At 32.1% G+C, this 12,665-nt stretch overlaps 1 protein-coding gene across 3 annotated transcripts in view; it reads left to right on the plus strand.

Annotated features, from left to right (window-relative positions):
• Positions 1 to 4,513: 4,513 nt before the first annotated feature.
• LOC106459112 (protein JTB-like) overlaps positions 4,514 to 12,665 on the plus strand; it is a 23,707-nt gene continuing 15,555 nt past the window's right edge. Inside the window, exons 1-2 of one of the 3 annotated variants that reach the window (XM_022385543.1) lie at positions 4,514 to 4,727; positions 5,701 to 5,863. In XM_022385543.1, coding sequence (XP_022241251.1) covers positions 5,732 to 5,863 — 132 coding nt within the window. In that variant the 5' untranslated portion in view covers positions 4,514 to 4,727; positions 5,701 to 5,731. Of the gene's footprint in view, positions 4,728 to 4,768; positions 5,025 to 5,700; positions 5,864 to 12,665 lie in introns of those variants that run through there. The other 2 variants (XM_013918699.2, XM_022385542.1) reach the window with 2 other exon arrangements.

Genomic DNA, 12,665 nt, shown 5'->3' on the forward strand with positions numbered 1-12,665 from the left:
ATTAAAAATTGTTATTTTACGGTGCCCAATAATGCATACTTTCATTTGATAAACACGTTTAGATTGAATGGTAATTTATAATCAGTCACAAGAACGTCGAATCTGAATCACTTGAAAAAAACACGGGGGTGCTTAACTTTTTTCCAGGTGTATATATATATATACACTAACCAACATGCATTGCATGTGCATGCATGTATAGATCTCATGCGATTACAAAATCCAGTCCATATACCATTCCAGTATAGTTCAGTAGTCCCTCCAATCTAGTGTTTACAGACTCCCCATATAGCTACAGGGTATAAATATAGTAGCTGTATATATATTTTACAAGCATATGCATGACATGTGATATGTTGATCACCATACATCATAGTGATCATATATGCAGTACTACTATCAATGTTAACATTGTGACAGTGATATCAGGAGCAATAGCCATCCAATTTGCATGAAGCGAATCCAACGGTTGTCATTGTTTCCCGAGAGATCGTCATACACCAACTAAACTGTTTCAAATAGGACAGTATTTGCTATTATGCAGATTTATGTCCATGATGGACATAACAAAAATCAAATAAACAAAATTATTAAAAATTGTTAATTTTAAAATGGGAAATAGAATACGGAGACAAGATAACTAGTTTTAAGTGAAAATGCAATCGCAAAAAAAGTAAACAAATAAGCTTAAGGTTTGAGACATAGCGTTGGCAATATTTTTTCAAGCTATAAATCTAGTTTTTGACTTTCCTAAATATTACAGCTTTCAGAAAAGGAGTTAAAATAAGGATTTGTAGCTTGAAGGATTTATGTCAACGCTATGTCTTAAGCCTTAAGCTTGTTTGTCTACTTTTTGCCATTGCGTTTTTACTTAAAGCTAGCCATCTTGTTTCTGTATTATTTTGACGATCCCTCCCTATCCTTTTTAAATTAACAATTTTTAATAATCTTGTTTTAAACTTGTTACGTATTACAATTTCGAATGGTATGAAATCGAGCTAAATGACAATTTAAATTTATTAGTTGAATAAGTGCCGATATATCTCTAATTTAGTATCTGTAGTTCCCGCTGATCACGCCGATTACAGGTTGAGTTTCTTTTACCGATGAAGTTATATAATGTCTTCGTAAAAGTACTAATGTCCTATGTGAATCCACTGAAGTTAAGTGGTTTATAATGTTCGAAATTTATAAACATTCCTGGTCAATATATCTGAAGTTCCCGATTAATAAACGCTAATCACAGTTATAGCTTACGAAGTTTATAGCACACCAGTTATAGCAACCTAATAATAGATACTGTCTTTAGGCGCGTCATGTTGGTGATATTTATAGGCGTGTAGAGAGTTTCTCGAAAATTCAGATTACGTAACAGTACAAAGCTACACTGGCGTTCACGTACACACACGTATATTGTTGATTCTTACAGTCGAGAATCTTCTACAACTATAGAGAATAGGCGGGAGTTTCGCAATAAATATTTAACAGTATAAGCTATGCATATTTCTAAATATAAATTTAATCTAACGTCGATATTAAAATAAATATATAAAAATAAATCCTTCACAAACTCTACTTATGGCTCGGCATGGCCAGGTGGTTAGGGAGCTCGATTCGCAATCTGCGGGTCGCGGGTTCGGATCCCCGTGTCATCAAACATGTTCGCCCCTTCAGCCGTGGAGGGGTTATAATTGACGTCAATCGCATTATTTGGTGATAAAAGAGTAGCCCAAGAGTTGGCGGTGGGTGGATTTGACTAGCTGCCTTCCCTCTAGTCTTACACTGCTAAATTAGGGACGGCTAGCGCAGATAGCCCTTGTGTAGCTTTGCGCGAAAATTAAAAATCAAACAAACTCTACTTCTGGTAACATATTGTTACGACAGCGGAAGTCACGCGACGCTGGAAGCATGCGCGCTGGAGTTTCTAGAAGGATCATGATTGTTCCTGGCAACTCTAGTCTTTTCTAAGCGCCCTCTTTTTTTGTATATAAGCCCGGCAAATAAAGAGGCAGATATATAGAAGAGATATAGAGAGATTGAAGATAGAGATAATTGGGTGAAGCGAACAGTAGGCACCGTAAGTAAAGTGTGTGAATCACTGTGATTTATAGCATGTGTTATAAAGGTTGTTAAGTTTAAAGTGACTGTGTTAATTAAGTGTATTACAAAGTTTGTAACGAGAAAGAATAAACTAGTTTTAACCAAGAAAGGACTTGTATCGCTGAAGGTCCTTGGAAAGAATTTATACCGGAAATTAACAAACGACCAGATACGTAACAATATATTCATTTCCCACGATGTAACACTGAAATGATTACATAGCTGAACTTTTCTTTTTGATTTTACTCGCTTTATCAAAGTATGGCAACATTATTGTAAATACAATTTTAATAATTTTCTTGTTGATGCGAAAATTAACTTCTATAATTTACACAAAAAATCAATGGTAGTGAGTATGGAAATTCCTAACTCTTAATAGAAATATGATAATTGAGAACATATTATTCACATTAATAAGTAAGTTAATAAAAAATGAGATTATGCATGTTCCTAAATTGGAATTTGGTCAAGCCTGAACCACAAGAAGAAAAAACAAGTGAGTAGGATTTTCATTTTCCAGTAATTCGGTGTCAAAGTGCAACGTTTCAGCCTAACCAAAAATTTGAATATATAAAACTTTATCGTGGATTCTACAGGACAAAAAGCATAAGGAATCTGATTCCTATGAGTGCCACGCCCGTACCTTTGAGGATGTTGAGATATTACGTCATTAATATGACGGACCATTCGAAATATGTTAAATGACATTCTACAAACTTTATATCAACAAAACTAGTCATGTGTGACATCGAAAGAAGCATATTCATTATTACAAAGCTGTATCGAGAAAGAATAAACTAGTTTTAATTAAGAAATGACTTGTATCGCTGAAGTTCCTCGGAAAGAATTTATACCGAAAATTAAGGCAATTATCAAACGAGCAGAGACGTAACAGTATTCACTACGGAAGTTTCAGAAAGTTTTACAAGGTAACGATAGATTCTAATTACAACACTTTAACTTTTTTGACTTTCACTTCTTAAAAGATTGCACACTTACGTCTATGTTGAATCTAGAAAAATCAGAGTGTGACTATGAATGTGAGAGTACATGGTTCATGACCTGCTGTTGCAAAATCTCACTCCACATTTTGGGACCATGAGTGCGATATAAGGGAAGGTCAAACCACACTATTCGGTTAAAGACAATAATACTCTGGGAATTGGCGGCGAATGCTTTTAACTAGTTGTCTTCCTTCTAGTATATCAGTTCAAAATTAGTGATGGCTATGCACAAATAGCCCTTTCATAGCTTTGAGTGAAATTCAACAAACAAACAAAAAGTATCTGCGGGAAAATAAATAAATGCACGTACTTATTCACGTAACAACTTTTATAACACACGCTATAAATCTCAGAGATTCACACACTTTATTTACGGTGCCTACTGTTCGCTTGACTCAAGTATCTCCATCTTCAATCTGTCTGCGTATCTATCTCTCTATCTCTTTTATCGCGCTGGTTTTTCTCGCCAGGCTTATATACTAAAAAAGAGGGCGCCTCGAACCAACTAGAGTTGCCAGGAAAATTCATGATCCTTCTAGAAACTCCAACGCGCATGCTCCCAGCGTCGTGTGACTTCCGCTGTCTTAACAATACATTCAATTAAATAAAACATTTGCAGCAATACTAACTAGTGAATATTAAGTAAAATACCTCTAAATTAGTGAAATAAAGACAATATTATCTATTGTAAGTATCATAATTGTGTATTTTATGGAAGAGGCTTTTTTTTTTTGTAAGTTTTCGTATTCATAAATATATGGATTTGATACCACAGTGGGCGGAGAACAGCTAGCTCATTGTGTAACTTTATGCCTAACAACAGCTCCCCTCCCCCAGTGGCGCATTGGTATGTTTGCGAACTCACACCGCTAGAAATCGAGTTTCGATACCCATGGTGAGCAGAGATAGTCGATTATGTATCTTTCTGCTTAATTTCACACACATCCACGCCTAACAACAGACATTAATGTATCGAATGTTAAATATTTTCAAGAATACATTAAAGATATCAATCAAAAATGTAAAAAATGAATTAAGCTTTTGTAATTAACGTTATTACAGAGATTTTCCTCAGGATGTTTTTTCAACAGCACGATTATATTTTAACTTCATCATTTTTTGGTACATGACGCCTTATTGCACCTTATTCTAGCAAATACATTTATTTATCATCTCTGGAATGGCATTTTATAATCTTAAGTATGTTTTTTAAAATATTTATCCACTTGAACTTACTTTTATAGGTTACTTTTCAACTGCAAAAATATTTTTACAGTTGCACAATTTGTGATAAACTGCACATTAGGAAAACCCCTGCTTTATTACTGAAATAGTTCGATAGCTGTGATAATCTTTATCTAACTGCCATTTATTCATTTTGAAACCTATTTTACTTAAAGCTTTAAAATCGCAAAGGGGGCGTAACCTTAGCTGCTTAGTGTAATTGTTATATATATTTTGTTAGTACTAATATTATCTTTTTACGGTCGCGTTGAACTCAAAAGTGGGAAGAAGAAAAAAAAAAACTGAAGATTTTGAAAAAATAAGATGATCGAACTTTTCACATTTCGGCAAATGCTAGTTTCCATTGTTATATTAGTATGGTTAGTTCTCAATCATTAGGTAGTACTACTGCTCTAGTACTAGTTGTCTGAAATTCATTTCATAGTCGATGTCTAGCTTTACTTTTAGTTTTAGTAAACTTATAACAGTGAACTTAGTGTGAAGTATTTGTTGTAATTGTAGGGTTAGTTTAGTGATACAAATACTGTATGAAATAAAAGTAGGGTTATATTAATAATTTAGCTGTAGTACTACTTCTACCGTTCTAGTCTATCAAGCAACAATTTGTCCAGTTACTACTGGATTAGGCTGAGATTTTATTTTAATGTTGGAACATTCGTCTACCGTAAATTTAGAGTAAGGATTTTTCTTTCAGTGTTGAATGTTCTACTTTTCGTTAAACTTGTGCTTTTTAGTTTTACTTTTGGTATTAGGCATAATTCTAGTTGTAGTGTAAAACTAAAAGTTAACCATGAGGAACAAATTGCTTTTGATAGCCGTGTAGTTAAAGGAGATGTATATTTAAAGTATTGGAGTATGCCATAAGTATTTTTAACTGGAAAGTATTAATTTTCGTATCTTTTATATGAGGTTTATTATCATAATTGCTTTAGGCTGCTTTTTATTGAATAAGATCCAGCTGTTTGAAATCGCATATTTATGAAATAAAACTTGATTATTAAACTTAAACTTAAAACCTGTAAGTCATTTACATGAATTATAAAACAAAACTAATAAATTATATAAAATGGTGGTTGTTAAAAAGCCTATTGTTTTATGTTGTTTTTTTCCATTGCAATTTTGTGTTTTAGACTATGTGTGTGTGTGTGGTTAAAAAATTTGATTTGTTCAACCTAATATTTTAGGCAACGAATATTGTCATAAATTAAGCAAATTTTTTCCAGAATACAGATACATTTTCCATAATTTTAAAAGCCCACTAAATGTGAAAGATGTGCATAATATATATTTTTTCTTCTCATGTTGCAAATAACTGTTGTTGCATCGGTTTTTCATTATATTTCTTTTTTAGCTCTTGCATTCTGATCTTAGCTTTGGAAAGCATGTTAACACCAGACCATAAGAAAAGACAGAGGAATCTTCACAAAGAAATTAACAATTCTTTGTCAACTTGTTGGCAAACTGAAGAATTTGAAGTGAAAGAAGAATGCACACCTTGTACTGAATTTGAAAAAGTAAGCTATAAATTATGCTAGATGTAGTTTTGCAGGGTCCCTAAAATTGTTCAGTTTCAAGAATAAATATAATCAAAATTAAGAGTAACAAATATATTTATTTCTTGGTTTTGAAGTTGTCATGCTGTGTTGTAGCCTATAGAGTGCATATTTTTTCTCATGGTTTATCGCATGCTCACGTTTTACTGACTTCATAACAGTACAAATTGTAAAGTTAAGCATCCTTTATGTGACATCATTTTAGTATCTAGTGGCTGATTGGTAATAAACAGCACAGTATAGTGGTGTGAGTGTTTAGAACAGGTGACCTCTCTAGGTGGTCTTCAGTTCTATTTTGGGGAAATTAATTGTACCTACTTATAGGAAATTTCCTGAGACAAAGTTCTGAAATCAAAATTTCTGGCTAATATTATCTTTTATAGTTATTGCTGTTTTATAGCTATTTAAAGATAAACATATTTATATTGTATTACATACAGGATGTCTTCACCTAATCATATAAAAACAACAATTAGTTGACAGCTCACACTATGGGTAATTTATAGTCTCAGTAACATGGTAAGTTATAGATATTTAAAACAGTTTTATGGAATCGAGCAAATTGGTAAATGCATTATCCTTTTCATTGGAGATATTGTGGACCTTGTTGAGTTCATATTTTAATATTATACTAGGATGGAAGAAAGCAGAGGGTTGGTATAAATGGAGTTCAGTCAAACTGGTTTAATGTAACAAGTAATGTACCTGAGGGCTTAGGATTTGGATATTTTCTCTTTTTGATTTACATCAGTGACATAGGAGAGGAAATGTTCAGTAAATTACTTAAGTGGCTTTTAATTATAATAAATGCAAGGTAATGCATGTGGGTTATCAGGATTTGAATTATAAGCATAATTTTAATGGGAATAACCTTAATAGTATTATGGAAATAAAAGACCTTGATGCCCTGGTTGATCAGTCTTTTAAACTATCCGAGCAGTGTTCTGTTGGTAGTGGTAAAGCAAATAGGATTTTAGGCTTTATCTGCAGAAATATTGAATGCAAGTCTAAAGAGATTATAATTTCATTGTAAGGATACTGGTTAGGCCATATTTGAAGTATTGTGTTTGTCTTGGGCTTCTTACTTTAGGAAGGACATTGAATTGTTGAAAAGGGTTCAGAGGATGGCTACTAAGATGATACCTGGAATGGAAATATTGTCATGTTAGGACAGGTTAAAATCTCTGAAATTGTTTTCTCTTAAAAAAGAAGAGTGTGAGGGGATCTGATTTAGGTGTTTATAAAATGGGAAATGATAGTGTTGATGCATATTCTTTTTTCTTACTTAATGAAAAAAATGGTGGGACTAGAGGACACAAATTTTGGCAGGAAAGGAGTCACCTTCAGCTAAGGCATTTTTATTTTTCTAACAGAGTGGTGGGTCTTTGGAATGAGTTGTTTCAGATGTGGACACATATTTAAGGGAGTATAAAGGAAGGCTTGATAAATATTTGAATGATAAGGGCTGGCTTTGAGCATTTGTTTTTTTTAAGTTTAACTAAGTGGATGAGATAGCCCAGATGGACAATAAAGTATCTCGTTCTCCTTAACCCATTTACTGTGGCTGGGAAGTATACTTCCCAGTGGTCCAACCCCCTCACACCGCGTCTGGGACAAATGTTTCCCATTTCCAATGTTGTTTACATCTTCCTCTGCTGGGTCTATGTTCATCTTGACTATCATCACTAGATGGAGAGCTAGCATCCTCTTGTTTCATTGCCTCTTCATCATGCATTTGAACATCACTTGACTCACTTTCACTATCTTCTAAGCTATTTGAGTCAAGCACATCAAATATATTTACATAGTAATTAGGGTTACTACTTGCTACTTTAGCAATACGGGCTTGGTCAGAATGCAGTTGTCATACATTCTGCTTGATCATCTTGCTGGTTACTGAAGGGCTGAGTGGAAAACATTGAGGGGAAACCATATATAAACCATGTCTCAGAAGTCAAAGCATTTAAATGTTCAAGAGTGAAATGCAAGACTGTATTTGTGATAGAATTCTCAACACTAATGAAACAGGAGTCTACTTTAGGGCAGTGCATGAACTTAAAATGACATTTATGAAGAAAAAATCACCAGGGTGAGTTACTGTTCTCTTAACATGCAACATGTTGAGAACAGAAAAGGCTCCATAACTATCAGTGAAAGCAAAATTGTGTCTATGGTGTCAAAGATTTATCTGTAAATTGAATATTGAACAGAAATGCTTGGATGACTAAGTAGCCATAATTTTATAAATTTCCTGAGTCAGGAGTACTAAGAATTTAAGTGTAAGAAAATAAATTGCACTCATTCTGAGCAGTTGCACAGCAAAACCATCCAGAGTTCAACCTATAAACATAAAAGATATTTTTCTGCTTGGAATTACAGTAACAATTATCCAGTCTTTTGACCAGGTTACGATCAAAACTATGAAAACATTGTACCAAAAGGACATGCAGCAAAATGGTAACACAATCACTGAATGGTAAGAATCCTAAGAAAATTAATGTTTTTCAAGCAGTTCACATGTTTGTGCATGGTTGGAATTGAGTGACTATCTTACAAACTGTTTCAAAAACAGTATTTCTCAGTAGGATATTACATATCAATGACGAAGCTCAGTCTAAGTTGTGGGAACAGCACAAAAAGTCATTTTGTGTGGCCTTGTGCTTAAGAACAAACAAAATGTAATATTTTGAACTTATTTTCTTTTTTATTTTATTGTTATAATTAATATAAATACATTGAACATTTCTATTTAATTTTTCAAAAGTACTAAAAGTTTGAATAATGTTAATATGATTTACAAACAATAAATGCTTAAGCCTAGCTGAATGGCAGCAGTTTAAATATTGATTAAATATTTGTCTTTTTCTCTCAACTAAATTAAAATCTTCCAGTGAGAAATTATCCTCAAACATTAAATTTGAAATATATATTGGCCTGAAATAAAATTTTTATGGCTCTGTAAAAATTGTCATTCCATTTTTTTATTTTGTTTTTACCTTATTGTTAATGGACTTGTCTAACATTTAATGAAACACTTGGTTCATGATATTCTTATTCACTTTTTTTTTTATAAAAGTATTTACTAAAAAACAGTTAAAAGATTTAGGCATTCAGTAGCACCACTAAATTTTAACTTGTAGCAAAAAAAAAGGATTGTGGTAAGTCACTGGCTAATAGGCCTCTAAGTTTATCTGTTCTCAGATTGTATGCTAAAACAAAAAGCTTAAGTTGTATTTGAACCAATTAGTTAAACAGTATGTCTTTCAAATACCATTGATATTTAGTTTCTATTATGCAGTTCTTCCACAACACATTATTATGTTTGTTATATAAACTTTGAGGTTAAAACTAACATACAAGAGCAGTTAAGCCTCAACCATGCAACTAACCCACCTCACACACACTTCCTGATAAACAGTTTTGCACTGATATTGCAGTTGAGCCATATTAAGAAGAAATTTGTGGATCTATATATTTTCTATTGTGCTCATTATGATGACTAATAGAATACATCCCTTAGAACAAAATGCAAACTGAATATTTGTGTCCAGTCAGTATAAGCTTTGCACTTAGAGCAAAAATAAAAAATCAACCTGGCCATCAGTATAAATAATTAAATATACTTTTGTTATGTTTCTACTTATAAAGATTAAATTCATTTTTTCATCATTTGGGTACCATGGCTGTTAACAATATTTTTGGCTGTAATCTGAATAATATCTCATGATTCGGCCAGCTTAGAAGATATAGGTTAGTTCAAAATACAACAATGCAAAACAATCTTATAATAATGAGTAAAAAATGAAAATAAAAAGTAACTACATTTAATGTACTAATTAATATAGCCAATATTATAAATGAAAGGAATAATAAGTAAATAAAATAGCAGATCTTACTTAGGGAACCCATAAACACTAATTGTCGTGAACCATATTCATGTGTATATATTTGTTTAGAAATTTGCATTTTCTGACACTGCACTTGACTAACAAAAACTCATTAAAGCTCATCTACTATAAAACAGTTTAGCAGGAAAGTGACATTGTTGAGGTGGTAAAACTCATTAAAACAGATGAATTAATAGTATTAGTATGTTGTGGAATCTTATGTTGTTAAGATGTAATTATAAACTAAATGTTAATGCTTACATAAACTTGTAAATATCATAGTTGATTTTTGTGAACTTGTAGATAATTAACTCTAAAATATCATCTAGTTATATCCAGATGTTTATAATATCAAGTCACATTTCTACTTGAGGCATCATTTTTCATAATGAAAGTTACACAAAAGAAATTAATGTAGAGTAAAATTTACTGATAAAAAATGTAGCCAGTTTGGGTTTGTAAAGTATTACATTGAATCAAATGAGTATTATTTAGCCTTTGTTGAAGGTTTAAAAGGAACTGAAGAAAATGTATCGGTACAAATTTGTTGAGTCAAAAGATGAGTTTGTTCAACACTATGTTGATGAAGATGTTTTGGGCTTTCATTTTAACATTGTTAAACTAATCGAGTCATTCATTAACTGTACAGATATAAAGAATTAATCTATTTCTACTCTGCCCGAGAAAAACAATGTTTAAACAATAAAGGTCATGAATTATTGTGAACATGATTGATTTCTGCCAAATCCAGTGTAGCTACACAGGTAGTCACCTCATATAAGAGTGTCACTGTATTCTTAAATTGGTATAAAAAAACAAACTTCCATTTGTATTGTCTTTTGTAAACAATGTAGTTCTTTTGATCTTAAAACAGTTCTAAGTTCCCCAGCACCTCGTAGATCGGAGTTGGCAACTCGACACTATTGTAAATTTAAAAATGTCTGTTTTCCTCCTGGGTTTTAACAATTCTACATTTTGTAGAACCTTAAACATGTAATGGAATACACAATTTTGAGCTCCTTAGATTAATTTGGTTGTACTTAGATACAAGTTATTTTAAGGTTTAATATTGATCATGCCATTTTAAACTATATGATAGTTGTAAATTTCATAGCATTTAAGTGATGTACTTTAAAAATATACTTTTGTATGTAATTAATGTATTGTTCCCTTTTTATTTACACTCATGTAAAATGAATATGCATTAGGTTAAAAGTAATGTAAATAGCAGTAATGACATTAAGAGCTGGTACCTGGCAATTTGTCGCTGCTTATCATGGGAAAAATTGGTAGCTATCAGTGATTTTTTTTTCACCATTTTAATAAAAAAGTTTACAATTTTTCTCCAATGCCAAGCTTTGGGAAATTCTTAATAAGAACCTTGTAAAGGTATTTTGGAGTTTCTGTAATTTATTATATATAATGTTTGCAGCCCAAAAGGTAGCACAAATTATGTTCAGTGTGTTTGCCACTCCAATGTATACGTAGTTGCTATTTTTTGCTGTAAGTTCAACTTCAGAGACAAACATGAAATGTAGGATCAAGTCTTTTTAATTTAGGATTTACTAAAAAAAAAATGAGGTAAGCATGTGTCTCTTGTATTAAGTAACTACCATGTCCGTATGTTATATTAAAGCAAGATATTATTTGCTTAAGTCAAAGCAGAAGTTGTAATATTACTTCAGTAAAATGTAATTTTCAACTTGCCATGTAATAATGAAACAAAATAGTTGTATTTTGGGTATAAATTTTCAAAATTTTCTGGGGGGATTATATCCAAAGATCCCCGTAGAATGGTTTTGTGCTGTAGTAGGTGCTGCCTATGGGTGACCAAGTAGTCACCTTTCTGTATTCTTAATCATATCACAGAATAGTGAACTTAAAAATGATAAAATACTGCCTTTGTTTTCTTTCTTTACAACACACATGAAATTTGTCCCTATTACTAGAATCCATCCATATACAAAAATGTATTTAGTTTTTAGCACTGCAATGTGTGAAAACCCTGTGCAAACATGTGGATTCAATTTGACTGACTTTGTAACCACTACATAATTATGAAACTATACAAACTATAACTGTGAATGCACTAAGTGTATCTTCATAAAATTCAGCAAGCTTTAATTTAACATCACATAAAAAAAATCAGAACAGAAAGTATTTTTACTAAAACTTGTTTCTGAATTTCTGAATTACGAATCCTTTACTGACTCAGTTTAAATGAAAGGTAATTTTCATGCTAAGATTAAAAGTACTTCTTTTCATTTTAGTTTTGTATTTTATTTGTGTAAACTCTATTACCTCCTAAATGTAAAAATTTATAATTTATTTCATATTTTCTATATCCTAATGCCAACTGTCCAGAAATAATTCATAGCTATTCTTATTCAGTGCTGTCCTCTATATGCGAAATTTTTTGGCATGCCACAAGTCTTGTGCTCCCAAGTAATTTAAGATCAATGTGATTCAACTGTGTCTCTGGTGCAAATCATCATGTGACACACCCTCCTGACACATCTGACTCCCTCTACCAAATTGTCACTTCTTGTTTGGCAGTGCTATCGTGAAGTTATTTTTTGTTTGTGCTCCCTTACCATGTTTTTTTATTTAATTTCATATGAAGTAAAGATATGTTTTTCACTAAAGCTTATGTTTCTACTTCGAAAATGTTATCATTTACTTCCAACACAATAACCTAGGCTTCAGATGGTGGTACTCGACTGAGGAATGGTCAGCTTTAATACATTGGATGATTAATTGTTATATGAGTTGACCTTCATTGGGCCTCGAGTCTACCAACTTATTCAAATTCGGTGACGAGGAACCCACTTTGAGACTAATAATGGCTGGAGACGGCTTAAATGGGTAATGAAGAA

Source organism: Limulus polyphemus, unplaced genomic scaffold (assembly GCF_000517525.1).
Source record: "Limulus polyphemus unplaced genomic scaffold, Limulus_polyphemus-2.1.2 Scaffold560, whole genome shotgun sequence".
In the NCBI taxonomy this organism is placed as follows: domain Eukaryota; kingdom Metazoa; phylum Arthropoda; class Merostomata; order Xiphosura; family Limulidae; genus Limulus; species Limulus polyphemus.